The following is a 12311-nucleotide window of genomic DNA, read 5'->3' as shown; positions in this document are numbered from 1 at the left end:
TATTTTATATTAAATTATTGAAATACGAACTGCGGTTTTTTTTTTAAAAGAAAACTACATATAAATGTCCAAAATAAAACTACGTTGTAAATTCATGACTGATTTAATTGTAGTATAAAATTACCCCTTTAGAAATTACATTTATCTTATTCACATTTACATAGTAAATGCAAACACAATATACTTACAATAAATTGATAAATAAAGCACTTGTGAAATCAAAATTGTCGGTATCTTTGCCTATTTGCAACAAGTCAAATCAGATTATTTTTTTCTTATAGTTAATAACATGACACTGCTACACTGTAGGTCAGGTTACGATGGATAAGATGGAAAATCTATTACAAATTGGTCTTGAATTTATCTAGTACATAGGTATGCATGTTGTAAAATACAGTATCGTTGAGTTAGAACCCCATAACACAACTCCACTCATGTCATTTGTTTAGTTCATTAGTTTGGGGTTAACTCAACCTGTGTGATTCGTCCCTAAAAAGAACATCTAATAACAGCATTTTCATTAGTCTGAGCATAACAATAATGTCATAATTTCGGATTCAAACATTAAATACGAGAAAAAAAAAGTAAAATGTAATCAATTAAAATTATAATTGTTTGGTTACTGAAATACAAAATACATTTATGAATTTTATATTTTCTAATCAAATGGTCGTCGAGGATTGGATTACCATAGCATTCTAGAAGAATGCAAATGAATCATTCATATGATACTATTGTTTTACAACTCAGCATATTTTTAGCATTTAATATGTCAATATATTTATTCTGTATAAGCATATCTACAATATTTACATTACTGAGTAAAATCTAAATTACAAACTAGCTAAAATCAGAAACTAAATGCGAATTTTTTAAATGCAGTTTGGATCAGTAGGGAGCTTTTTGTTAAAGAGAAACATTTTTTATGGCATAAGAAATACAAGATCTTGTGCTACTATTGAGCAAACACAAAAAATTAAGTTCTCTCTTATCATGTATGTATTGTTAACACTGTTGTCATTTATTACATTGTATTCAAATAACCCCAAAGGCATCTGATACGACATACTGACGAGTAGCCAGATACACACTTTCATGTGGCACGCGTAGAATTTAGTTTAGGTCTTCGAATAACATACACAATTCAAATTAGAAAAACTTCACACCGAAAAGTCACTTAATATTTTTCTTAATTTCAAATCAACAATTTTATAATTAATCGAAGATGTTGTTTGTCGTTAGACAGCTTGGTCGCGGAAGGCGAGTGCGGTGATTGGTTTCTGATGGCCGCAGTACTCGCGCTCCAGCGTGCCCTTCTCCACGTCCCAGAGACGCGCGTAGCTATCGGATGAACCTACACACACGATCAGTTTACAATTGTTTTTATAATCAATGTAGTACATTTACTTTTCTTATGTCTGTTATCTGTGTTGTTGCTAACACTGGTGTCAGATTTTTTCTAAAAAAGGCCTAAAGGCATCTGACATGGCTATACTATAGTAGATTTACTAAAAAATCGATATTGATTTTGAATAGAAATCTCAGAAAAATATTAAGTTTAGAAACTATCTACTATACCTATATAAAAATGACGATACAATGAAACATAATCAAATAGACAATAGTATAAAGAAAGTTCAGGAATAAAGTAACAGTGAAACAGAGAGACCTGTGAAGAGATAGCGCGAGTCAATGCTGAAGGCGGCATCCCACACCCAGCGCTGCGAGTCGTGCCGCAGCTCGCGCAGCAGCGACCAGTCGCTGGTGCGCCACACCCGCGCCGAGCAGTCGCCGGACGTCGTCACTAGCATACTGAGGGACAAACACTTGCGTACCGTCTCCACGCGTCACAATGGCACACTGTGAATCACTTCGAATCGACTCGATAGCGAGAAGTGAAAATTAAAAAATATATTTTACCAGATTATGCCACATAAAGAACTTTAGTTGAAAGTATTATAGTAGTCACATCACTAATTTCCTTTTAGCCTACCGTGGCCACATTGTATTGTATCCTACCTACTTTCTACAAAAACTATGTAGTGTAAAATATATTTACTAATTTTCGGTAAAAATAAAAGAAATTATTAAAAATGGCAAAGAGTAATCGCCATAATACAAGTAAATTGCATTTGCATATATTTCTTTAACCTTTTTTAATCTTGTTGACAAACGATCTATCGCTATATAATAGTCGCTAGTGACCACGACAGTGAAAAGCCCGAGGTAAAAAAGGTACGTGCGTGTTTAATATCAGTTTTAAATCATCTATCTACCATATTAAATGTTTAAAGTCAATGATAAACAAACTCACGTGGAGTCCAAGCTGAACTTGCACCGCAGCGCGTATTTATTGTGCGCCTGAATGTGTTTCCGCGGCACGGGGCGGGGCGGCGCGCCCCCCAGCGACCACACGTAGCAGTTGCCCTTGTTGTTCACGGCCGCCATCATCTTGCCCTCCGGGTCGATGGCTATGTCCTGGATGGACGCTTCAGCTTCTGGTATCTGCGAATTTCATTAACTTTTTTTTATTTTCTAGATCTTTAAGTGCAGTCGGAGGCAGAACAAACATGAATGCTGTGATAGTAAGTTAGGTTGGTTAATGCCCAGCAGAGGAGCTGAGCTAGCATAGGGTAGCTTATGTCCCTGACATCCATCACTAGGGGGTGAGAAATAGTTAAATAATTTTCGTAATTTTTACATTGGTGGTTAGTAAAAAATGCATTCTTTTGTATGTAATATAGGGTACCTAGTTTATATGAAACTTATTCATGTTTGAAGTTTTTTTTACCAATTGCTCGTTCTGATCAGTGCGTAGGTCCCACATGTGGATGATGCCGCTGTGGTCGCCGACCATGATCTGGGTCTGGTCGGGGTGCAGCACCACGGCGTTCACCGGCGCCGGCACTTGGAATATGCCCTGGCAGGTCAACTGTGAACCGGCTCTGGAGAAACATTGGGACATACAAAAAACTTCCTCATTTCGAGATAATAAATTATTTAATGACTTCAAATTTTACCGTGGGTCCCATATTCTTGCTGTACAATCCTCACCACCAGTGTACATCCATTTTCCGTCTTGCTGAAAACAATCACAATACATTTTTTTCAAAGGAAATCTAAGATTAAATTGTTATCTTAAAAAAACTGGTCAAGTGCGTGTCGGGGCACTTGCAATGTTCCGAAGGTGCAGGCATGCTTACTTATATGTTAAATATTTATTTTATCATGTTTTTTTTTTTCAAATTATCCCAAATCACACAGTCAGTGATTATTATGTATGTCAGTCACATTAACATAAAAGGTTGGTTCCTTGAATATGGGCATTATCCAGAAGGACAAGGCAATAAAATATCAACTTTTTAAATAATATTAGACAAAGTTAGCAATAGCAAAGGAAATGTGAGAGGAAGAAAAGGGGCAGAGGGACATGAAACTTAACTAAATTCAAGTTGCTCCAGTTTTATACAGAGATTGTAGTATAACAGTATGTTTACTTACTTGAAAACCAACTCTGGTGACATTCTTAGTGACTCCCTCAAAGTTCATGACTGGGTCAGGGTTGGCACTTGCCAGGTTGTACATGCGGATGTGCTGGTATCCACATGCGGCCACCATCTGCCCATTTGGTGTGATTTCTAGTGCATTAACTTGCTGAAAATATGACATTACCTGTTTAAACACGGCGTAATTTATGCTATATAAAAGGTAACATTTTTTGCCAGAGAGATGGTAAGAGGGTAATAAAAGATTTATAATTCTAGCACTTACCGAGTCCGGGTGCTGCATGGTCCGCAAGCAAACGCCGCTGTGCGCCTGCCATAGCTTGATGGTGTGGTCGTAGCCCCCTGTGACGAGGGCCACCTGCGAACTGCCGCCGCCGCTGCCGTCCCCGGACATAACTTTTCTTAGTACTAATGCGTAACTTTATACTAAATATTATTTCTAAATAATCAAATTACTATTGTATTTATTTAAAGTTAGGTATTAGACAGAACAATACTGCGTTCAATATTTGTATTATCCTCGAAAACCACATTTGTTTGTAGATCTAAAATTTTGTTTTGATTTCATAAAAATATGACACGCTAGGTATTGTCAATTGTCATGCTGGCAGTGATAGTGCTAAGGCTAACCTGACACTGACATTAAGTTTCGGACATGGAGTACCTACTAATAGGGCTACGCAAAGCTCAGCGCAGATGGCACTACTGGTACAACTAAGGTACACAAACATTGCCAATGGAGGCAAAAAGCGCCAATTTTCAATATTGTTGCATATTTACGACCAAAAATACTTTCTACGCAATCGTGGTGCGCGTTTAAAGGAAAAAGGAAGGATTTAGTGGATGATCCTGAAAATAATAACACTATTTAGGTTATGTTCTGCATTATTTGGTCAACTGTGGTCATAAACTGATTTAAACTTGATTTTGACTGAAGATCTTACCTGTATTAAGTCCATATTTTAATAAGTCTTCAAGCGTGAAGTGTTCCGAGCTTCTTTTCGACCGTTTACTGGCTCAAAATTTGTACAGCGTGAGGCGTATCCCATGTTTTCAGTTTTTTTATTTTATGGAAAACGATTTTTTCCCAATATTTTCACAAACGAATGCTTACATAATGAAAGGATTAATAAAGTACTCTAAAATAAACGTTTTAATCGTCATAGCAAAAGGCAGCAAAGCTTTTGTGTACCTAATATACAGTGCTGTACTCTGGCGGGATAAATGTGCCGTAATGCCCCCATGTTTTGGACACCTTATCTGGCACCGACTGCTAAACTAAAAAAGGGCCGGCGCGGCGGCATAACCGGCACCAGTTTATTATGACGAAGATATAAGAACATATTCTTTTATCTGCCCTGTTCTTATAAAAGTTAAAACTAACATTAAGAATCTGGATATTGGAATTGAGGACGTGCAATACTATTGATAAATAACAATACTATCGACACCTAGTGTTGTATTTATACTAATAGTATTAATCCTAAATAGCTACTTATACCGAATTATTATATCTATCGCTTTGACAGTTTAGTAAATGTTGCCGTTAGATAGTTCAGCAATACTATTGATAGTTTTGGAGCAATACAATAAGTAAATTACAAGTATTCGGTGATTTTTATCCACCGAACTACTGCTACCCAAAAGTTGCCCTAGTCCGGTCAACCGGACTACTGCTAATAGACGGACCAAACTAATGACGATACTCGTGAGTCACGAGTCGTGACAATATTGCAGTGCAATACCATAGCAGCACCAAATGTGATGTAGTATTGTAAACCTATTGGTGCTATTGCTTTTCTATCAAATTATCGACTACATAGTTACGATTCTGGTATAAATAAATAAGAAGTCTTCTTATATGAAATTACTTTATTGAACATGTAAAATCGGTATTGACATGAGGAATGCTAATTCTCATTTACAAAATAACACAAATGTAAAATTTGAGAGACAAATCACGTCGAAAACCTACCTATAAAACTAACTAAAAATACAACATACATTCAATTTCCTAAATTATTTAAATTGCACGAGTGCTAACGCCCATGCTTAGATTAAGGTTTGGTACAATCATTAGCATTGAAATTTACACTGAGAAAGAGGTAGGTTTAATTAACATTAAGCCATAATATTTCATGAAATCGTCTCTAATTTTACATGTTAGTGTAGTTTGACCAAAACTGTTATGTCAAAGAATGCACACAACGTCATGTTACCATACACTGTAAATAATATTTATGGCATACTCAAATTACTCAATCAAAGCACAGCTTCAAACAAACAGGTTGCACAGCAAATTTATAATGCTGCAGACATAGAAGTTTTGATGAAACCAGAAATGAGGTACATCTTAATGTGAGCATCCAGTAGTCACAGCGAACTTAACAAGGGAGGCTAACTGTACAATTCCCCGGTGTATACACGCTAACACTTAAACATTATTTTTTCGAGGCTTAGAAATCTAGACCCTAGCCTGTGGTGAAACTTTCCAAACTCTGCATTTCTTATAATAGGTCAATCTAACCCTATTTTTTATACTACAAAAACATAAGTAGTATATAGCAAATTCAACAATTTCATTACTCATTGGATGCATCGGGATGGAAAAATTAGTGGAATCAAATATTATAGTATTTTTGGATTTGGAATATAAACTTATTGAATGAAATTGCGAACACTGCACAGGCTTTGGAAAGTCAGTCCCGTTAACTCGTAATAAATTAAGTCCAGTAAATTATTCAATATGAACAGAAATGTCTTATAGGCTGGGAGATCATTCGCTTTCTTCCTCCTCTTCTTCGTCGCCCTCTTCCTCTTCAGACTCCTCCTTCTTCTTCTTGGATTTCTACAAGAAAATAAAAACTTAGTACATAGCCAACAAGTACAGAGATAAATTAAACAATGAAAGTTGGTGACATTGGATAAATATACTCACAGTGGGCGCTGCCGCCTTCTTGCCCTTTTTGCCTCGCTTCTGTGCCTTCTTGCCACCACCCTCACCACCACCTCCGTTGGCATTGTACGACTCTAGGTCCTTTGTATACTGCTCTTTCGCTTTGGCGGCTTTCTCCTCCCATACCTGATTACAAATTGTAAGATAAAGACAAGATACCTAACAATAAAAAAACACTGGTAGGCATGTATGGTAATTTTGAGTTCTACTCACACTCTTGTCCTTCATCCCTCTCCATATTTCACCTCCCTTTTTGGCAATTTCAGTGACCTTAAGCCCGGGGTTATCCGCTTTAATTTGTTCTCTGGCGCTGTTCAGCCATAGCATATATGCTGACATAGGACGTTTAGGCTTGTCCGTCATTTTAACTTTTTTCCTGAAAATAAACAATAAGTATTACTTATAATAACCCAAGAAATACTGGGCAACAGGTTATGCGGCCCATGCTGTGCTCCAAGTAGGCATCAGTAACACCTCGCGTCGCTTGGAACATTACGAAGGCGGCGTTTTGGCGGGAAAGCTATTTACAGCTTAATAACACAAAAAATATTAATTCCGACAAATTTACAATAGAAATGCGATAAGAACCCACCAATCTCAGTAATAAAAACAATAAAAATCTGCGAAAATAATTATCGTCCCATATAACGAGTTCACTGGCCTAGGCTTGGGTCGAACGAGCCATTTTGTTTTCACGTTTTGTGTTGAAAATACGCAGTAACACAAAATGACTCCATTACAAATTAATTGCACGATTATTGAACTATAAGTCGTAGAAGAACTGATTAAGACCTTCCATGGAAAAGAACAGAGAAATTAATTATTGAAATAGCGTCCTTCGCCATACCCACGCTTCCTAAGGAAAGTACGACGAAGCCTATGGCCATGTTTGAATGAGAATTCCAACGTGGAAAGAAAACCAATAGCGTAATCACTGTATAAAATAGATCACTAGCTTAAATAAAACACTTAACTTTAACTAGAAAAATGATTGGACTTACCTGATGGCAAAAATTTTGAAATTATTTTTGAACTGGTACACAACCAAACTGTAGACGTAGAGAACCAGAAGAAAATGTATGGAGCTCAAGCAAATGTTCCCAGTGCAAGCTAGCTTGGGGTCGACTCGCGTCGGTATGCAGCGACATCTATGTCGATCGTGATTGGCTGAGAGTTGCAAAGCTACCAACCGCATAGAGTCAGTATTGCATCCTGTACTACGTATATCCGTGACGTATTGATCGCAGCTGTTTTATGAATATGAACCGTATAGGAAAGGGCGAAAGGTTTTATTGCATTGCAAATGAGTGTTCCATACATTTACTTCCTAAAATAATTTAGCGATATTTCTTAAGAAATAAGCATTAAAAGAAAGAAATATCTCAAATTTGGACCCTGACACACAAAAGTGAATATTTTTAGTAATAAAATAACATAACTTTGTATAAGAAGTATATCAAAATGTGACCCAGTCCTTTCGAGTCTCCCCTTACCAGATTCCGACCAAAATTAACTCGCGCCTTATTTTAAAATGCCGCCAACGTTGAATTCGAAAACGTAAAAGCGCGGCAAACGTCCGGGGGAAAGGGACGCCAATAAAACATAGCGCTTGAATGGCAGCTACACGTTTGTTTACGATTTGATATTTCGTGGGAATGTGAGAAATAGTTTTTATTTCTAAAGAAATAAGGGTGTAATGGCCTTAGAACTTAAGACAACCACGATAAAATACATTCTTCAGTAACCTACCAACCAACCATAATTTATTTGTTGAACTTCTTGAAATGACAGCCATAGTAAAGCAAGTGTCCGCGACGTCTTTTGTGGTCTCATATTTTCTTACGGGGTAGACTGATCCTCGGTAATGGTCTGGCAAGCTTACTTAGTTTATTATTATGAGTTTAGGCATTGCTATGCTACTTTGAAATCTAATAATATGTAGATATTCTGAGGTGTAATACAACTAAAGTTTCAAGGTCTAGGGGGGTTCAGAACAATCCGTCCAGTATATTTTGCCTGAAAGAGTAACAAACACACATAGGTCACAAACATCCTCAAAAACTTTCGCATTTATAATAATATAGGATAACCATACATGCATCAAGCGGTTTTCTACCTGCTATCAAGATTCTGTGCGTGAAACTTTAAGCCGAGGTCCGTTTAGTTAACTAATAGTGATAACATTATTATGATAACAACTGTGACCCTGACCCAATGCATGTGTGAATATTATCACGTGTATTTGGATGAGGTTCGTGCCTATTTCTAAAATTTAAAATGTCTTTTTGTATTAATATTATTTTGTTATTCGCTAATACTAAAAAAAAGTTAGGAAGGTACCTAACGAGAAAATGTAAATGATAAATAATAACATTTTTTGTTCTATGAAGCTACATAATTTTGTAGTTATTTCTCTTTTTTATTTAACACCTAGGTATTTAATTAAAAAGAGACTACACTCAAGTAAATTCTAGTAGAAGGTACTTGAATGTGTTGAATAGAGCCAGGAATCAACTTAAGGTAGGTAACCTACCAATATGGCGTTAATCTTCTAAGATCACGTTATCAGATTGAATTACCAAAGGATTAGCTATGTATGCGCGTTCATTTATAATTTGGGTAGCTCTACAAGCACTAGAACTATGTAACATCCTACTACACCCACAAAAAATTGTTGTAGGTAAGTAGGTATATAAAATAGTCTCTAGATAGAATAAATTTACAGTATTATGTGAGCATGGTTATGAAAAGAAAATATATGTACTTATATGAAGCCAATGGCTGTAGTAGGTAAATATATTTTCATCTATCATCTTCATATCCAACGGTACGAATTACTTAGAAGCAGCTAGTGAATAATTTTAAGATTTCTGCAAAGAGTTCGCGTCAGTCAGTACAGTATTGCCTATTCCAACCCAATATAAGAGCTATATTGAGACGCGTTATTGAAAATAGAATTTGGACACCCTGACTACAATGTACTAATTAGGTACCTAGTTCGTGACGAGAAGAAACTTAAACTGTATATTGCTTTAATTCAGTTTATGCACAATGCATTGATAGCTTATCAAACGATACTGCCTGAACTTTAAAACTTTGGCGCGCAGATATAACATTATAGTCGTCCCGTCATTCGTCACGTGATCTAACTATATCTACTAATAGATCTATCTGGCTTATTGACGAATGTGTATGCGTACTATGAATTAAAGTATGCGACCGACGCCTAATATATTTTTACGTAAGTAAGCTTGAAAACCTATAATAATTCCAGTACGGAATTATTATAGGTTTTCAGGCAGAAGAATCCTTGTTGAACTTATTTATATAAGGTTCTGGGTGTAGTTTGTCACTTGTGTCTCCCCCAATCTAATTTTAGTAGTAAGGAGATCTCATTACGTAAAAACAAAAATTAGGTATTAATAGAAAGCCAGTGATATTATACAATTTTGATTATTCATAGCAAAATCAACATTCTTTGTAGTTTCATACAGATAAAAAACATCGTCAAATACCTAAGAGATAATGTACATTTTAAAGTATATTTTCACATAAGGATCGCCGAGTAACGTTTACTTGAAAGTAATTTATTGCATACAAAATAAAAACACCCTAACGTTCTGCAAGGCGAAAGCAGCCGGCTTTGTATTTCGTATGGGACAATAGGGCCCCATACCCTATAAAAAAGGGAGCGTATAGTTTAGGATAGTTCGCCTTCGCGCCAATTTGCTGGTATCGCGTCGTTGCGTCGCCTATGGGGAGTATGGGACGCTACTATTTGAATTATTCCCACATAGGGTTGAAATAAAGCATGTTGTATATATGGAAAAAATACTTTATCTGTGCAGGGTATCAATATAATTAATTAAATGCTGAATCCGTTATAAACTATTGACAAAGAAACTAAATCTAGCAACCGTTGAGAAAAGGGCGTTTTATTTCTAATAGGGAATCGAAATCTCAAATAATAAAGAGTAAGCACTATGTGGCACAATTATAAAACCTAGGCTGCAAGTACCTTTAACAGTATATATGCTCTATTCGACTTATCTACTTCGTCATAGATAGTCGTATTCCTCATGGCTGAGGATCATGGTTAATACGTGGGATGAAACACACAATTTCTTGGCACACACATGGAGTGGTTTGCCATTTCCTTCTTAATTACACACACAGAGAGATACCTATATTGATAAAGTGTAGGTTTCCTCACGATGTTTTCCTACAGTTGAAATGTCCCTCGTCGCTTCAGCGTAGCGTAGATAAGCATGACCTGATATGGTGCACCCAGGATCGGCTATCCCAACGAGGTAACAATTCAACGGTTTACAGCACGGCCATGGGTTTTTTATCAGGCGTTAAATAGATACCTACCACAAGATCTCTCTGGCGACAATAATAGCTTGTGGCAATAATGACATTTTTGTAAAAAAAAGGCGTACAGTTTGTACATAATGTTTGTAACAGACATCATTTTTCATATTCCGGGTCCCCTATTCGAATCGTGGTGGTATCCTTATCGTATAATTACATGAAAAAGTTATAACGAACAAAAACAATATACTTGAGGATTGGTCAATCAACATTAGAAGGTACAGGTAGAAAGTATAATATAACAGGCAACTTTCGAAGCATTTAACAGAATCTGTACAAGTTGGAACATTATCTTTCACTTTTGTCATGGCGTGCGGTCGTAGCGTGGGCCAGCCAGCATAACTTGGTCCTCAGTAAACACGGACCCCGAAGCTAGTGAAGTGCCAACCGGTTTTTTATACCGCAACCAGCCGGCTATTGGAGTGATGTCACAGGCTCAGGCAGACGCTTCTTTTTATTAACAACATTTGTATGTATGCGTGGAGTTATTTAATTTGGCGTAATACATAATGCCAGCTCCACAATGTTGCCGAACTCAATGCCGACGCGGTATGTGTCTGAGTTCGGCGACAGTGTGGACATTACGTATTTAGTATGAGTGCATTTATTTAACGCAATGAAAAACCAGCAATGTATACCGAAGCCGCCCAAGTTTGGCAAACATTTCTACGAGTGTGGAGCTGGCATAATAGAAAGACGTATACGTTGCGGTTGGTAAAATTTGGGCACATGGCGTTTTTTTTTGTGTTACAGGGGCATTCCACTGTGTGCGACTTTTCTTCTCAGAAGCGGTCATATAAAAACGCTTGTCTTGAAGAATTTCATATTTAAAAAATGTATAATTTTTGTAAAACGTTTGTACGATAAACACAAAATATTTGTCGAAATAACAATCAGTTATTGGCGTTCCGAGCTTAGCGCGTCGGTATCTTCATTGATATGTTGATAGAATTTTTATAACTACATAAAAAGTGATAAAGTGATATCTACTTATCACCTTTAGTTGTACGGTATGACATGAAAACATAAGAGATAATAAACTTGTACCCAACATTGACCAAACAAAATACATTAAATTAATTTATACCGTAAAAGGAGTTGAATTGTCATAAAAAATATTGCTGAATAAAAGAAATTAATATTATAATGTATCAGAGTTAAAATAATGCAGTATTTAGACTAACTTACTCCAAACACCAGTCTCTCGGAATCTTAAATTGATTTCACAATACGGCATACTTATTTATGTCTATGTGTATACAGATTGTGGAGAAAATTAGTAATTTTTCAAATTTATTTTAAATGTTGAAGGAAACATGGAACCAAATGTAATATAGGACCGTCACGGGCCAAAATATAACTTACCCGACGAAGTATTGAGAAGCAAATAATTTTTATAATGTGAATATTCAAATTATGAAGGAAGTATAATAATTATAAGGGAAATCCATGTTCAATAAATAAAAGTATCGCTG

General features: G+C 36.3%; 2 protein-coding genes across 2 annotated transcripts; both read right to left on the bottom strand.

Moving 5' to 3' along the window:
• Positions 1–84: 84 nt before the first annotated feature.
• Lst8 lies at positions 85–4115 on the bottom strand. Its single transcript, XM_053754146.1, has 7 exons — positions 3772–4115; positions 3502–3654; positions 3021–3082; positions 2792–2945; positions 2315–2505; positions 1670–1812; positions 85–1354 (listed from the first exon to the last, which is right to left on the bottom strand). The coding sequence occupies exons 1-7, from the start codon at positions 3898–3900 to the stop codon at positions 1239–1241; spliced, it is 948 nt and encodes a 315-aa protein (XP_053610121.1). The 5' UTR covers positions 3901–4115; the 3' UTR covers positions 85–1238.
• A 1245-nt stretch (positions 4116–5360) lies between these two features.
• Positions 5361–7672, bottom strand: LOC128674903 (high mobility group protein D-like). Its single transcript, XM_053753887.1, has 4 exons — positions 7464–7672; positions 6676–6838; positions 6445–6588; positions 5361–6354 (listed from the first exon to the last, which is right to left on the bottom strand). Exons 1-4 carry the CDS (start codon positions 7655–7657, stop codon positions 6283–6285), a joined length of 573 nt encoding a protein of 190 aa, XP_053609862.1. The 5' UTR covers positions 7658–7672; the 3' UTR covers positions 5361–6282.
• Between the last annotated feature and the right edge of the window lie 4639 nt (positions 7673–12311).

This window comes from Plodia interpunctella, chromosome 13 (genome assembly GCF_027563975.2).
Source record: "Plodia interpunctella isolate USDA-ARS_2022_Savannah chromosome 13, ilPloInte3.2, whole genome shotgun sequence".
NCBI classification, from domain to species: Eukaryota; Metazoa; Arthropoda; class Insecta; order Lepidoptera; family Pyralidae; genus Plodia; species Plodia interpunctella.
Note: the sequence above shows the minus strand (reverse complement) of the source record. Positions and strands in the feature narration are given on the sequence as shown.

What these genes read in the sequence shown, in the direction of transcription:
- Lst8 (XM_053754146.1), bottom strand. Translation starts at nt 3,900, where the DNA reads ATGTCCGGGGACGGCAGCGGCGGCGGCAGTTCGCAGGTGGCCCTCGTC. An exon ending in GCAAGAATATGGGACCCACG is followed by an intron (nt 2,946 to 3,020) that starts GTAAAATTTGAA and finishes ATGTTTCTCCAG; the next exon opens with AGCCGGTTCACAGTTGACCT. An exon ending in CTCGCGCTATCTCTTCACAG is followed by an intron (nt 1,355 to 1,669) that starts GTCTCTCTGTTT and finishes TCGTGTGTGTAG; the next exon opens with GTTCATCCGATAGCTACGCG.
- LOC128674903 (XM_053753887.1), bottom strand. Translation starts at nt 7,657, where the DNA reads ATGCGGTTGGTAGCTTTGCAACTCTCAGCCAATCACGATCGACATAGA. An exon ending in GAGGGATGAAGGACAAGAGT is followed by an intron (nt 6,589 to 6,675) that starts GTGAGTAGAACT and finishes ATTTGTAATCAG; the next exon opens with GTATGGGAGGAGAAAGCCGC. An exon ending in AGAAGGCGGCAGCGCCCACT is followed by an intron (nt 6,355 to 6,444) that starts GTGAGTATATTT and finishes ATTTTCTTGTAG; the next exon opens with AAATCCAAGAAGAAGAAGGA.